Raw genomic sequence first — 14,486 nt, forward strand, 5'->3', positions numbered from 1 at the left:
AATCAGATAGTTGGCATACCTTTTGTGATAATATTTGTGAAACTACTAATGTATCTGATATGTGGCGGAAAATGAGATGGATGAAAGGTTATCAGCATGTTAGAAGATGCGTGTCTGAGGAAAAAAAAGAGGAATTGTTACAATCCCTTACGCCTGATTTTGTTATAAATAATACCCCCTGTTTTATCTCTTCAAATGAATTGTTAGAAAGTGAATTGACTATTGTTGAATTGGAGAATAGTCTTAAGCTAAAGTATTCTGCCCCTGGCAATGATAATATTTCCTATTCGATGTTGTCTCATCTTCCATTGAATGCGAAAATATTTCTTTTGAATATATTTAACCGTGTTTTAGTCTCAGGGTATATACCAATTCAGTGGAGGGATATTGTAATAGTTCCCATACCAAAAAATAATGATAATGACCCTAAACTCAGACCTATTTCACTTATATCATGTATTTGTAAGCTATTTCACTCTATGTTAAACAAACGACTGGAATGGTACTTAGAAAGCAATAAATTATTATCTCCTAATACGACGGGATTTAGGAAAGGGCAGTCGTGTTTGGACAATTTAGCTCGGTTAGTCACGAACATTCAGGTAGGATTTTCTAAGAATAATGCTACTATAGCTTGCTTTGTAGATATAGATGGAGCTTATAATAATGTGATAATAGAATGCCTTGTAAATATTTTAGACCGGTTAAAAGTTGGAGCCACTATATGTCAATATGTATGGGAGTTTTCTAAAAAAAGATTTTTAAAAATTAAAGTTGATGATGCTAATGCTAATGGATGTACAAGATGGGCAAGCAAAGGCATTGCCCAAGGTGATCCCTTGTCTCCGTTGCTTTTTAATGTTGCTACTATAGACATATGTAGAAATATTCAGAATGTATTTATAAGTCAGTACGCTGATGATTTTGTTTTGTACAGTAATCACAACAAATTAAGCGACAGCATCATTCAGATGCAGTTATCAGTAAACACTTTAATACATTTGCTAAGTCAATTGGGATTGGAGTTAGCAGCCGAGAAATCGAAACTGTGTGTTTTCAGTAGAGGAAGAATTCGTCAAAATGTTAGTATTTTTGTAAATAACATTGCATTGGAATCGGTTGATTGTATAAAACACTTAGGAGTTTGGTTGGATAGTTCTCTTCGATGGACAAAACATATTAAAGAAACTTATGAAAAGTCCTGTAAGTTTTTGCAGATATTTAAAGTCTTATCTGGGTCGGGTTGGGGCGTTCATCCCCAACATTTACGTAGATTATATTTATCACTAATTCGGAGTAGGATTGATTACGGAAGTTTTTTATATGATAATAGCGCCATAACAAACGTGAAGAAATTGGATTTATTACAAAATAGAGCAATGAGAATCGTGGGTGGTTACGTCAGATCTACTCCTGTATATGCCATGGAAAGTGACCTATGCATTCCTCCACTTGTTTTAAGACGGAAATACTTAGCGTTTAAATATATTTTAAAGTCTCGTTCGTTTGAAGGAAATCTTACTGTTAAGTATCTTTCCGAATTGGCTCTGCATTTGCATAATAACTTTTGGTCTAGGAAAAAAAAGCCTTTGCTAGCAGATACTTTCATAGAGACTGGTTCAGAAAATATTGCTTCGGCTGTTCCCTTAGAAAATTTCAGCTTAGATACATGGATGTCATCTATAGATATCAAAGAGTTAATTAAACCAAATATAGACTGTATAAGTGAGGCAAAATGTACATATGAAGTTAACCATCTTAAGAATATAGTTTTGCAGGAGTTAAATCTTAAATATGACGGATGGCATTCTGTTTACACTGACGGTTCCAAAGATAGTGCAGGCAGAGGAGCTTCATTTTTCAATCCAAATTCTAAGGTCCAGGGTCTATTTAGAATTAATTCCTGTGTTTCTGTTATGTCAGTTGAACTTTTAGCTATATATGAGGCTGTATTATTCATAGAAAAAAATAATATTTGTAAAATTGTAATATTAACTGATAGTAAAAGTTCTCTCCAACATATTATTAGATGTGTTTCAGGGGAAAGAGGTTTGGCAATTGCTTATAAGATTATATCAAAATTAATTAATTTGTGTAAAAGGGGCATTCAAGTTATGTTACAATGGATTCCTTCGCATGTTGGATTACAAGGTAACGAGGAGGCTGACAGGCTTGCTAAGAAAGCAATTAAAGACGGTAATGATGTTGAAGTTGTAGCAAGTTGGTCTGAAGTATTAGCCAAATATCGGCAATTCATACGTGATAATTGGAGTGAATATTTCAATAAGATATCCAAAGAAAAGGGAATTTGGTACCGAAGTATAGTGTGTGATCCCCCTCGAATACCTTGGTTTAGTTCAAGTCGATTAAACAGACAACAAATTGTGATGGCTCTCCGACTTCGTTCTGGTCATATTCCATTAAATAAATTCGGATTCTTGATGGGAAAAGTTACTTCACCCAAATGTGATGAATGTGGAGTAGAAGATGACGTATACCATTTCCTAATGGAATGTGTCCGGAATGCAAGTCGGCGGCAACAGTTAGTTGATAAGTTTAATATTAATAGAATCGATGTTGGAGTTTTCCAAAGTATATTGTCTGAGCCATGGTCAGAAGCAGCCAAATTGCTATATTATTTTAAGTTTCATTCTTAGTTTTTAGTTTATTGTTTTGTGTATGTTAATTAGAGGGTACGATGGGACTGTCATCGTCACCTAGTGACAAAAGTTCCTTAAATAAAATAGATTGAAAAAAAAAAAAAAAAAAAATTAATCTGTCGATTAGACAGATGACACATGTCATCCAATCCCATTGTAATCTGTGAATATCTCACTATCTATCACTCTCGCGCACTGTCTCTCTCTCTCTTCTAGTATTTATTTATTTGTGTAAATAATTTATAACACTCGGTATTTCTATTTCTACCGTATTTAGTTAAATAATAATCATAATTTCAGCAATAGTTAACTTCTTTGTTTATTTAATAACAGGATGTAAGTAAAGTGTTCAAGTGATGGATTATCCGATCAAAAAATCACACGTTTTCCTCATTCATGATTATACTTAGCTTTTAACGTTACACTCTTTCATCAGGAATTCCACTGAAGTCATACACGATTACGACAATGCTGATACCATAAGTATTGATACTTTGGCCTTATATGAAGACATTGAAGAAGAAAGAAATAAAGAGATCTCTGAGCTTACTAGACTCAGTAAGAAAACATGTTTTTTGCACACAAAGCTACTATATTATCGCAATGCAGAGTCGGAGCTTGGAGCAGCTTGTCACAACGCATGGAGGACCATCGTCAAGTCTGTCCAAGGATCTCAAGACTGCTGGAGAGAGCTGGGACATTATTTGGGCATATCCCAAGATGATTTGAATGTAAGTACCCCATTCTTATTTTTATACACTAATCTTATTTTATTTTAATATAAATACGTAATAGAAATTTATAAATTCAATGTCACATAATTTTACAGTATATCAAACATTCCATCAAGAATGATCCAACAGACATTGTACTCAAATTGTTCATGCAAGATGAAGATGCAACATTAGATAAAATATTGGATGTTTTAGTTAAAATGAAAAGGTTTGACATTCTGAAGAAAATAGAAGACCCTGTCACTGAAATGGTAGCTTATTTCAACAAGGATGAAGGTAAATCAGACACTGGGTATCACAGCAACAACAGTGCAAGTGAGAGGAAGATCATTACACTGAAATCATTGGTAAATGATTTACCACCAGCTCTTAATAAAAGTATTAACACAGAGAAAAAACCAAATCAACCACAGCAGCTGCCCCCGAAAGTGTCTGAAACCAAGAACATTGAAAGACTGAAAAATGACAAACCTATTCTATTCTTGACTTTCACTGAGGATGGCATTGAGACTGCTATGAATATTCAAGATAAAGTCAATGATTGGTTTGATATGGAAGTACAAGTCATCACGCTGGAGGACAGAAGAGATGATGTTATACAAAACCCTGAAAAGTTCATTAGAGAATACTTTGAAAAGGTAATATATCTCATATTTTGTAGTCTTTAAATTATTAATGAACTTACTTATGTAGGTAATTTCAATGTTACAAGTTCAGTATCATATAAAATTGATGCATAAAATTTGTTGTTTCAGGCTGACTACATAGTACCTTTGATAACTACTGGATACATAGATGAGATCAATGGCTACGGACCCGGTGCGCCCAGCACATCTGACAACCTCGACTGCAAATATGTCAACTTCATATACAATTTAATATCAAACCAGTACATGCACATCACTGGGTGTCTCAACAAGAAAGTCAGGAGTGTATTGCCAGAAAATGCTGATGTGAAAGTTCTACGGAATATTTCTTTGTACCCTGCCTTGATTCCTTGGACTCATGAGATGTCCTTTGATGAACAATTTAGAATATTTTTAAAGGATTACTCAACATAATATTAAAAACAATAGTATTGTGCCTAATGAAAATTAAAACTAAGGTGGCTATTAGGTTAATTTGGTGATAATTCTAGTTATTTAACAGTGCCTTTGACTCAAATATGCTTTATGTAAGTTTTAAATCTCATTATAATTCATAATGAATGGAAGTATAAATTTGATAATAATAAAAATATGTGGAAATAATTTTATTTTTTTATTATCATAGAAAAGTTTTAGAAAACATTTAAGCCAGAGATAAGATATGGTTAAAGAACTATAACCAAGAAAGAATACTTCATAATAACTTAAATACTTAACTACACAATTACCCCCTTATTAATAGAGAAGTTACAAAACGTTTTAACTAATAAACTGTTTTGTCCCTCTCCAACAAAGAACAATTTGTTCTTTGACAGAGAGGGACAAAACAGTTTATTAGTTAAAACGTATTGTAACTTTTCTATGAATAAGGGGGTTATTCTTTAAGATAAGAGCACTTTCTTTGTACTGGAAAAGCTTTGGGCGAAATCTTAGTTATTAGTGTTTTTATACTAATACAAACTTCAGCATTAAGTAGTTGAACATTATGTTTTAATATTATGCTATTCTAATCAGTTTTGCTAGAGTCAGCCTCCGGTTCCACTGTGGTATCATTTTCAGTGTTCTCGTCGGCAGTGCTGACATCGTTCACATCAATGCCTGTGTCATCCTTGTCACTGTGAGCTAGCTCCTCCTAGAATAACAAGTACTAATATTAATATAATGCATTGTAAATTCTTCCAAGGCTTGATAGGTGCCAAATCAAGTAAGCTAGATTGTGTGTGGCTTCAAGTAGGCTTGACTAATATAAAAAGCATACTAACAGCACACACTTTCCATTATGATTAATGGCCTGTTTTAGGGTACTAAGATCAGAACATGATTAAATGTAATGCTTTACCTTAATAATTTCCACAAAGCTATTAGCCTCTTCAAGCATTTGTTTAAACTGGGCATTCTCCTCTTTCAGGTTCTCAATAATTTGACGAAGTTGCTCATTCTCCTCCAACACTTCTTGCAGGGCAACTCTGTAATTTAAAAGTGATGTTTTAGAAAGTGTATATTAAAATACCTATAGGCCTACCAAGAAGTACCACACAGGCTATTTTCTGGTTGGTCAGTTCTATTAGTGCTGATTTCTATCATAAAACTGTTAGCTCCCAGTTGTATATGCTTTCTGCCATCCCATTATAATTTTTCACTAATCCATAGGTATGATAAAGAAATAATCTTTTAAAGCCGGTTATGACAAATTCATTAGAGACAAACAAGGATTTTTATTAGGAATGTAATTCTACTCACTGTCGCTTCTCAGCCAGAACCTGCCAGTATTTCTCCGAAGGCCCCTCGGGGTTACACAAGTCATCAGCAGTAATTGTGGTATCAATGTTGGCCTGGGTCTCCTTCTCCTTGCTGGTGACTGGTCTGCGCTTTGCATCCACATCTCTGAAATATTGTGTTAATGTATATTTTGAATAAACTGTTCTTCGGAGGAAGGAGAGTGGGGATGGATTGATGTTAGTGTGAGAATTCAGATGTCATGCACTGTGATAGGGAGTCTATTTATTTATATGTATTAAGAATAGATATTTTATCTACAAAGGTTTAAGATCAAGATATCCAGAAATCATTTATGTTTCTAAAACTCAAGGAACTGTGATTAATCAGTTTATAAAGAATGTTGGTGCACTTACATAGCAGTATCCTGAGATAGTTGGTGCTTCAAACTTTTTGATGGTCTACCCACTAAATTTTCGCGATCCGTGGCCGTGTGTTGTAGAGTCATTAGCGTTTTCCTTGAGCCCCGTGTAGAATCCTGGTAAATGAGAAGTAAATGTGTATTCTGACAAGAACCCGATATAAATAAACGAATAGCAAACAATAACATACCATCAAACTAACCTGAATGTCTTGGGTGCTCATTTTAGTAAAATCCCAGTAACTCTCAGATTCACAAATTCTATATTATATTTTAGGATGGAAAGCCAGCTATTTCCTGACCTTACTTAGATTAGGGAGTAATAATAAAGATGCCCAAATTAAACACAAACACACAAATCGCGGAAGCTTCGCACACAACGAATCTGACTCTGACTGACAGACAGAAATTGACACTACTGACAGTTCGTTTACCGCCAAAAATACTGTTAGGTTGGTATGCTGCAATACCGCTAGCATCACAGAATAGGTATTGGTTGAAAATAAAGGTCGGCTTATGACGCCGACACACTAGCGGACGCGTCTTACGGACACGGTTGTCAGCCGCGATTTAAAGGTATCTAGGTAAGGAATGTACACTACGCTGTTTAAAATATCGGACGTAAGTCGCGGACGTAACCTTGGACTGGCCTTCAGCTTTCAGACGTCCGAGAGCGATCGGGCACGAACTGTCCCAAAAGACCGTGGCTGAGTCAGCCGCGTCCGCAATATTTTCTCGGACATACTCCATTCAATGTCCTACCAACGACACGACGAGCAGCCCTTGTTACAGCCTGAGTGATTAGTTTAACGATGGTTTAACGCCAGAGTACGCCACGACATGTCACGTTAGTGTCCACAGCCACACTCACCGTAACCGACACGACACGACACGTATAGTGCCACAAACTTATCTGTTCTCTTATACTTATAAGGGCGGATTCGGCCAACGTCGAGTAACTTTTTACTCACGAGTAAAGTACCAGTTACTCGCGAGTAAGCAGATTTTGCATTCTACCAAACCTGAAACCAAGATAACTAGCTTATCCCAAGAATAAAATGTTATACCGCCAAAATTGACCGTGTAACGAGCTTATCCGAGAGTAATTTTGTAATGGCGGCAGCACATCAGCTGATTAGGAAACCGTCATAATGACATATAAACACATCTGTCAAAACATAAACAAAAGTACGTTAAAAGGCAAAGTCTCAGAATAACAACAGCGAATAAGATATTAAAACATAAACAATTTCATACTTTTATAATCCATTCAAACTAAGTTGGCATGTCATTTCTATTGCATGCTTTGAAACGCAGCTATTTTTATTTTAGTTGCATTACAGTTTCGTTCCTCGTTCATTCAATTTAATCATGGTATAACTTGGTAGAATGCAAATGTACTTATCCTAGATATTTACTCGCGTATAATTTTAATTCCGGTATAGTTATTCTCGTGTAACGTGATGTTTGGACGAATCCACCCTAAGTATGTTTCCGCGTTTCCGCCAACTTGTCATTGTCAGTCTGTAATACTGTCAACTGTCACTGTCAGTCTGTAATACTGTCAACTGTCAATAATAATATTGTGATGTGAACTTATTCAACTCAAAAAAGCGCGGGAAACGTCGAATTGAGCGGGTGTCTTTTTTTCTAACAATTTTTGTAAACTAATTATAAACAGGATCAGGCTTGTTTTAACTTGTAAATATCGTTACATTTGTGTGTATATATTTTAATTTGTTATTTTTTATTAGTTTGCCGACATATAGGTAAGTTTTAAAGTTATTTATAGTTTGGCCCGTTATGGAGCCCCCTGACCCGGGGGGCACGGCCCCTCCGGAGGTCGGACATTTCGTAACAATAGAAAGCAGTATGGATACTGATGCCTCAGTATCCTCTATCAAAACCACTAGAAAAAGAATTAGGCCATCTCGTATGTGCAAACATTGCAATAAAAAAAGGAGAAAACATGGAAAGATCAACAGGGAACATGATTGTGCCTGCTCTCAAGCAGATGCAATTGTGGAACCCTCAACTCAATCTGCACCACAAATTGTCCCTACACCTCCACAGCAAACTGATACTTCAAAAACACCCTACACCTACAACCCAGTTGGAAGGTCCACTTATAATAAAACAGATGCTGCACCTTTCATTGTGCATATTCAGAAAATCACGGAATCTGATTCGTCCAATTCGATACTACACCCCGTGTCATTTGGACGCGTGTTAAAGCAAAATAACGTTAAAAATATTATAAATGGAAGCCTTAAGAAAATTGGCCGGAACAAAGTTTCAGTGAGTTTTTCTGAATTTGAAGACGCAAATTTATTCATGGAGAACTTGGCTTTAAAAGAAAAATATAAAGTTTTTATCCCCACTTTTAATGTCACCCGCATGGGTGTCATTAAAGGAGTCCCACTTGATTGGACAGAGGAGGACATAATTAAAGATATGTCCACTCCAATGAGGCGTTTGTTAAAAAAAAAAAAGTTCCTTTTTGGAGAAATAGATGGCGTTGTCTGGGGTTGTACCAACTTTCAAACCCTCAGAACACACTCAGATCACAATATGTTATTCTGTGAGGCTAACGAAATGTGAAAGTGACGTAGGTAGGTAGAATTGTAGTATTATTTTCATTATTGCGCCTGGCTTTCATCATTTGGAAATTTATGATTTCCTTTATTTTTACAAGTTGCGACGGCACACATTCTCATCTTGTCTTGTAAGTATTTCTTTGGGATCTTATTTAGGATCATACAATAAATAAAAATAGAAAATCAGTTCTCGCACGCAGCACCCGTTCAAACGGCGCGCATAGAGAAAAGAACACTACGTGACGGCGCGGGTAGAACTATTCACAGAATACTTAGCACTATCCCAAGCCACATGCAGTCTGAGCCTCGGAAGGATGGCTCGCGCTACCACCCGACATTTAATCACAACTAGTGAGTTCTTATTCTGAGTTTAGTACTCTTTGCTCTCTATGTAATTTTTGACAGTTGGTACACTGCGTTTTCACGCCATCTATCGGCTTACCCAAAAGCTCAACTGACAGCTGTCAAGGAAAACGGCTCATAGGCTGTGGAAAAATAATAAAAATAAGAAGAATGAAACGTAAAGTTTTTAATGATGGAAAGGCATCCCATATTAACACAGGTACAGTCGTAGCAACATTTGATGGCCAAGTTCTTCCTAAAAGAATCTTCATGTGTTACTCTTCCCTCTCCGTAGAACTTTATATCTTCCCCACTGTTCAGTGCTTTAACTGTTGTCGGTTTGGACATGTTAAGGATCAGTGCAGATCTTTACCTCGGTGCTTCAAGTGTGGCGGCAAACACTCGGGATCTACATGTTCAGCAGAGGAAGGCGACTTCCAATGCTGTTCATGTGGTGGCTCGCACTTTGCAACCAACAAGAAGTGTCCAGAATTTGAAAGACAAAGGGCGATTAAATTGTCCATGGCGCAGAGCTGCATCTCTTATGCTGAGGCCAGCAAAATTCATCCTCAAGTCACCCGATTGTTTTCTGAAGTGGTTTCATCTAAACCGATCTCCACTCCATTCATGGCTACTAATAATGATTTATCATTTGTAAATAATCCTTCATCTTCAACTTCATATAAAAAAACTGTTTATCTGAAACCGAAATCGCCTCCTACCATAGCCAAGGGTTATGATAGAAAGGCTCATAATGAAATAATTCAGGAACATGTCGAATCATCTCCGAATGGGGGTGTTATTAAACATCGTGAAAATATAACTATTTCAGAACAATCAACAGCCTCTACGATTGAGGAGTTAATTAAAATGTTAACTACATATTTAACTCAATGTAAATATAAAAACACACCGTCCAACGATGACCATACTAACATGCATAAACCTTCAACTAACAATGGCTCACCACAATCAGCAACAAATGATTCAGTGGAATTGCCAAAGTATAAGAAATAAAAAATCTGATTTAATTCATTTAATTAATAAATACAAACCATTTATATTATCATTTCAAGAGACCTGGCTTAAGCCAGGCTCTATCTTTAAAATCCCAGGCTACTCTAGTCTGAGAGAGGACAGATCTGATGGATATGGTGGTACAGCCTTATTCATCAGGCGTCCGTGTAATTATGTACATATTCCCATTCCATCCCATAGTAGTAATTTCTCCATTATTGCCGTAAAGGTTAATAACATTACCTTTGTTTCTTTGTATATACCCCTTGCTTCTTCTGATATCATCAATGAGATTGATGGTCTCCTATCTTCTATTCCTAAACCTCTTTTAATTTTAGGTGATCTTAACTGCCAACACTCCTCTTGGGGTAGCACTATTGCTTCTACTCCAACACCCTGTTCTGTAAATATTTTAGAATTAGTTGATAAGTATAACCTAGTTATATTAAATAATGGCTCAGCTACTCGTAGGACTGCTCCTGGCCAAGGCATAAGTGCCCCCGACCTATCTATCTGTTCACCCAAATTAGCAGCTGAACTACTCTGGACACCCCTTCCCTCCACTTTTGGCAGTGACCACTTTCCTATTTTAATTAAATTCACTTCAAAATTTTCATCCACACCACCCTGTAAAATCAACCCTCGTTTTAAATTTAATCTGGAAAAGGCTAATTGGAGTAATTTTCAACAGAAAGTTGACAGTAAAATAAGCGCTTTACCTAGTGTTTCATGTGGTAATGAAAACTTATGCGCTGAAGCCTTAACAAAAATCATCATAGAATCTGCTGAAGAAGTATTCCCTCTTAAAAAACCTAAAAAGGTACAGTGTCCTTCTCCACCCTGGTGGGATAGTGACTGCACTTTAGCAATAAAAGATAGGAAATTGGCTGAACTAAATTACTCTAACTGTACTACTGATGAAAATTTTAGTATACTCACAGAAACTATCACTAAAACTAAACAGTTATTTAAACAGAAAAAGTTTGCTAGTTGGCGATCTTTTTGTCTTTCCATATCTCCCCAAGTAAATCCTTCCGAAGTGTGGGCAAATATAAGAAGATTTAAATCTGCTTTCAAGGAATCCACAATTAATGCTTTTCCCCCTTCTCTGACTGAACAGTTTCTTGACAGGTTAGCTCCTCCTTCAGTTCCCCCAGAATCTTTATGTTGTAAATATTCCATTCCCCCTTCAATAGTTGACAACCAAGTAGGATTAAACTCTCCTTTTAACTTAAATGAATTGAAAGGTATTATTAAATATTGTAAAGATTCCGCACCAGGGTGTGATGGTATTCCTTATTCTTTCTTTGCTCATTTGTCTGATAATACACTATTATACTACTTAGAGATTATCAACCATGTGTTGATTTCTGGTAATGTACCTCATTTATGGAAAGTACAGACTATTATTCCTCTGCTTAAACCTCTCAAAAATCCCTCAGATCCTTCAGGCTTCAGACCAATAGCTCTTTCGTTAGTAATACTTAAGATTGCAGAGCACTTAATTAAAAATAGGCTTGAATGGTTTATCGAAAGTAATAGTTTATTGCCTCAAAGTCAATATGGTTTTAGGAAAGGCAAGAGCACCATGGACTGTATTTCCCTATTAGTGACAGATATTCGTCTGTCATTTTCTGCCAATGCATCCGTTTTGGCTGCGTTCTTGGATATTACTTCCGCCTATGATAATGTTAACTTGAGTATACTACGTCGTAAACTTTTAGCTTTGAATGTACCGATTTTGTTATCCAACTTCATTATGAATATATTAACCAATAGAACTATTTTACTCGAAAATGGACAATCTACAAGCAGTAGAATTATATGTAAAGGTCTCCCTCAGGGATCGGTGCTTAGTCCATTGTTATTTAATATCTACTCGTACGATTTAGAATCATCAATTAGTAATGTAAATATTATTCAGTATGCTGATGATTTAGTTTTTTATTGCAGTAATAGGTCAATAGATGAGACGGTGACCATTTTATCGGGTGACTTGGGGAAGTTACAGATATGGTTGGATGCCAATCATTTACAGCTTTCACCTTATAAAAGCGAAATAGTATTATTTACAAGAAAGAGAATGCCTCCTCCCATAACAGTTTCATATGATAATGTCATAATTCCTGTTAAGAGTCACACTAAGTTTCTTGGTGTGATTCTTGACCGTAAATTGTCGGGTTTACCTCACATTGATTACATAGTAATGAAATGTGAGAAAGTATTAAATATGTTGCGATGTCTTTCTGGTGTATGGTGGGGTGCCCACCCCTTTTCAATGAAATTGCTTTATAATGCTATGATAAGGAGTGTTATCGATTATGGGTCTATAGTATTTGATCTTAGTAATGTCACTGGACTTAAACGTATAGATGTCATACAATCTAAGGCCCTAAGATTGGTAACAGGTGTTCGCGACAATCGATAGATAAAGTAGATAACTCGCGAAGGTTCTGGAACATTCTATAATTTTCCAGTAGTTTCGATAAAGTTCTAGAAGGATTAGTATGGATTCAATAGATCTACAATAGTCTGGAAGCTTCTAGAACAGTAGTTAGAGAATGTTCCACAACGTCCGCGAACTTTCTAGATGCTAAGTTAGGTACTTATAGTTAGTAGATAAGTATGGATTGTTTATACCTACTTAGTAATAATAATAATAAATAGTGTGACCTCGAGTATCTCTGGAACTTTCGGGAAGATCGCCCGCCGGCCTATATAAAGCGAGGTGTCCGGCGCACATTAAGTTCAGTTTAATAGAAAGAGTGAAACAGTAAACATCAAGCTCGAATAGTGAACATCTCCAGAGATCCTCGAAGTGAATAGTGATAGTAATACTGGTGTTTTCTTTCAAGATAGTACCATCCGGCATTCGTTATAGTTGTGAGTCGTGTCGAAGGGGCTTACATTTATGGTCCTTCGAGCCGGATAGTTATAGTTGAGCCGGCATTCGTATTAGTTCGTGAAGTTACCTTACATATATGGTCCTTCGTGCATCCGGATTGGAAGAAAAGAAGATGCCTGTAACGAGGTCTCAGAAGTCGTACGCAGTAGAAAGGACTTCGGAAGAGTCATCTGCAGTCTCCATGGTGAAGTCTGCAGATGCAACGGAGTACGCATCGGCATCGGGTGCAACCACAGGAGGTACACCAGGTCCACAACCGCCGTCAGAGCCGACGACGGAGACGCTGTCCCCTCCATTGTTGCCACCCTGCCCTATAGTAGTCGCCGGTGTCACAACTGCCGTTGCCCCCACCACCGTTGTCACCACTGCATTAGAAGGAAGTGTCTACGAGTCTAGATCGTCGAAGAACGGAACTTCACTTCCACCAAGTTCATCGCGCCACATTGATTCTCGTGCGCGGCGCAGAGAATTACAGGCCCGCTTGGAACTTATTGAGCGACAAAAGGAGATGGCTAAAGCTAAAGCTCTGGTGGCCATAGCTGCAGCTAAAGCCAAAGCTGAGGAAGCTGAATTAAAAGCTAAATTGGCTGAAGACAGGGTCGCCGCACTAGAAGAAGAGATAAAACAAGCACGGGTTCGGAGAAGAACACTCGCACACGCACCGCAAGACGTCGCTACGTGCCAAGTCCCGCCTGAACCTGCGGGAAATGTCGTCGCCAGCGGAATTACGCCTGCACCAGTCAGAAAAGAAGTCATCGTCAGCCAACCTGTGGTAGAAATCTTGCCCTGCCTTCTCCCGCCTGAACCTGTGGAAAACGTCGTCGCAAGCGGAGTTACGCCTGAACCTGTGGAAGTAGTCGTCGCCGCTGAAAACCGGCGGGAGCCAAAGCGGAACAAACCGCTGCAGGGAAATAGAGTGGCTCCAGTATATAGTGTCACATCGACAAGTGCACCAGTCAGTGCTGAAAGTAAGGGGAATACACTGCCACCCCCAGCTGAAGTCGTCGGAGCACTCACACCATCCATAGACACGACTCAAGATCGTAGTCTAAAGAATCGTGAGATGAGTGTGAGTGCCATAAAAATGGTTCGTCTCTCCGAAAAAATAGATAGTCCGACAGAAAGTGAGATAGATCAACATGCGCTGCCGTTTCTGGCGGACAAACCTAAGGGTTTACCGGCGGGAGAGACCGAACTGCTGTGGAAAGTAGCGTCCAACAGCAAGTGTGGCTCGACAGTTAGAAGACTGGATCTCATAGACAAGAGATTAACGGACAAGTATTGGGCACGATGGATGGAGAAGTATGTGCGAGATTCTCAGCAGCAAGGAGACGTCATGAATCCTGCGGGCGCCTACCATGGAGATGACCGAGGAGCTGTCCATCGACGAAGATGTCGCGACCGCGGATAGTTCAGCTACAAGAGCTGCGGCGGGAGTAATGTTCGC

At 37.7% G+C, this 14,486-nt stretch overlaps 2 protein-coding genes across 3 annotated transcripts; one reads left to right on the forward strand and one right to left on the reverse strand.

Annotated features, from left to right (window-relative positions):
• The first annotated feature begins 2,939 nt into the window (after positions 1-2,939).
• LOC105393101 lies at positions 2,940-4,518 on the forward strand. Its single transcript, XM_011564829.3, has 4 exons — positions 2,940-2,996; positions 3,097-3,391; positions 3,490-4,032; positions 4,150-4,518. Coding segments are annotated over exons 1-4 (1,146 nt in total). The 5' UTR covers positions 2,940-2,994; the 3' UTR covers positions 4,456-4,518.
• A 403-nt stretch (positions 4,519-4,921) lies between these two features.
• LOC105393102 lies at positions 4,922-6,585 on the reverse strand. 2 transcript variants are annotated; one of them, XM_038114961.2, is made up of 5 exons: positions 6,370-6,585; positions 6,174-6,295; positions 5,782-5,925; positions 5,381-5,507; positions 4,922-5,173 (listed from the first exon to the last, which is right to left on the reverse strand). In XM_038114961.2, exons 1-5 carry the CDS (start codon positions 6,400-6,402, stop codon positions 5,048-5,050), a joined length of 552 nt encoding a protein of 183 aa, XP_037970889.1. In that variant the 5' UTR covers positions 6,403-6,585; the 3' UTR covers positions 4,922-5,047. The 2 variants fall into 2 exon arrangements, with proteins under 2 accessions (XP_037970889.1, XP_037970890.1); XM_038114962.2 differs by having other exon boundaries at positions 6,382-6,584.
• Between the last annotated feature and the right edge of the window lie 7,901 nt (positions 6,586-14,486).

This window comes from Plutella xylostella, chromosome 8, assembly GCF_932276165.1.
Source record: "Plutella xylostella chromosome 8, ilPluXylo3.1, whole genome shotgun sequence".
In the NCBI taxonomy this organism is placed as follows: domain Eukaryota; kingdom Metazoa; phylum Arthropoda; class Insecta; order Lepidoptera; family Plutellidae; genus Plutella; species Plutella xylostella.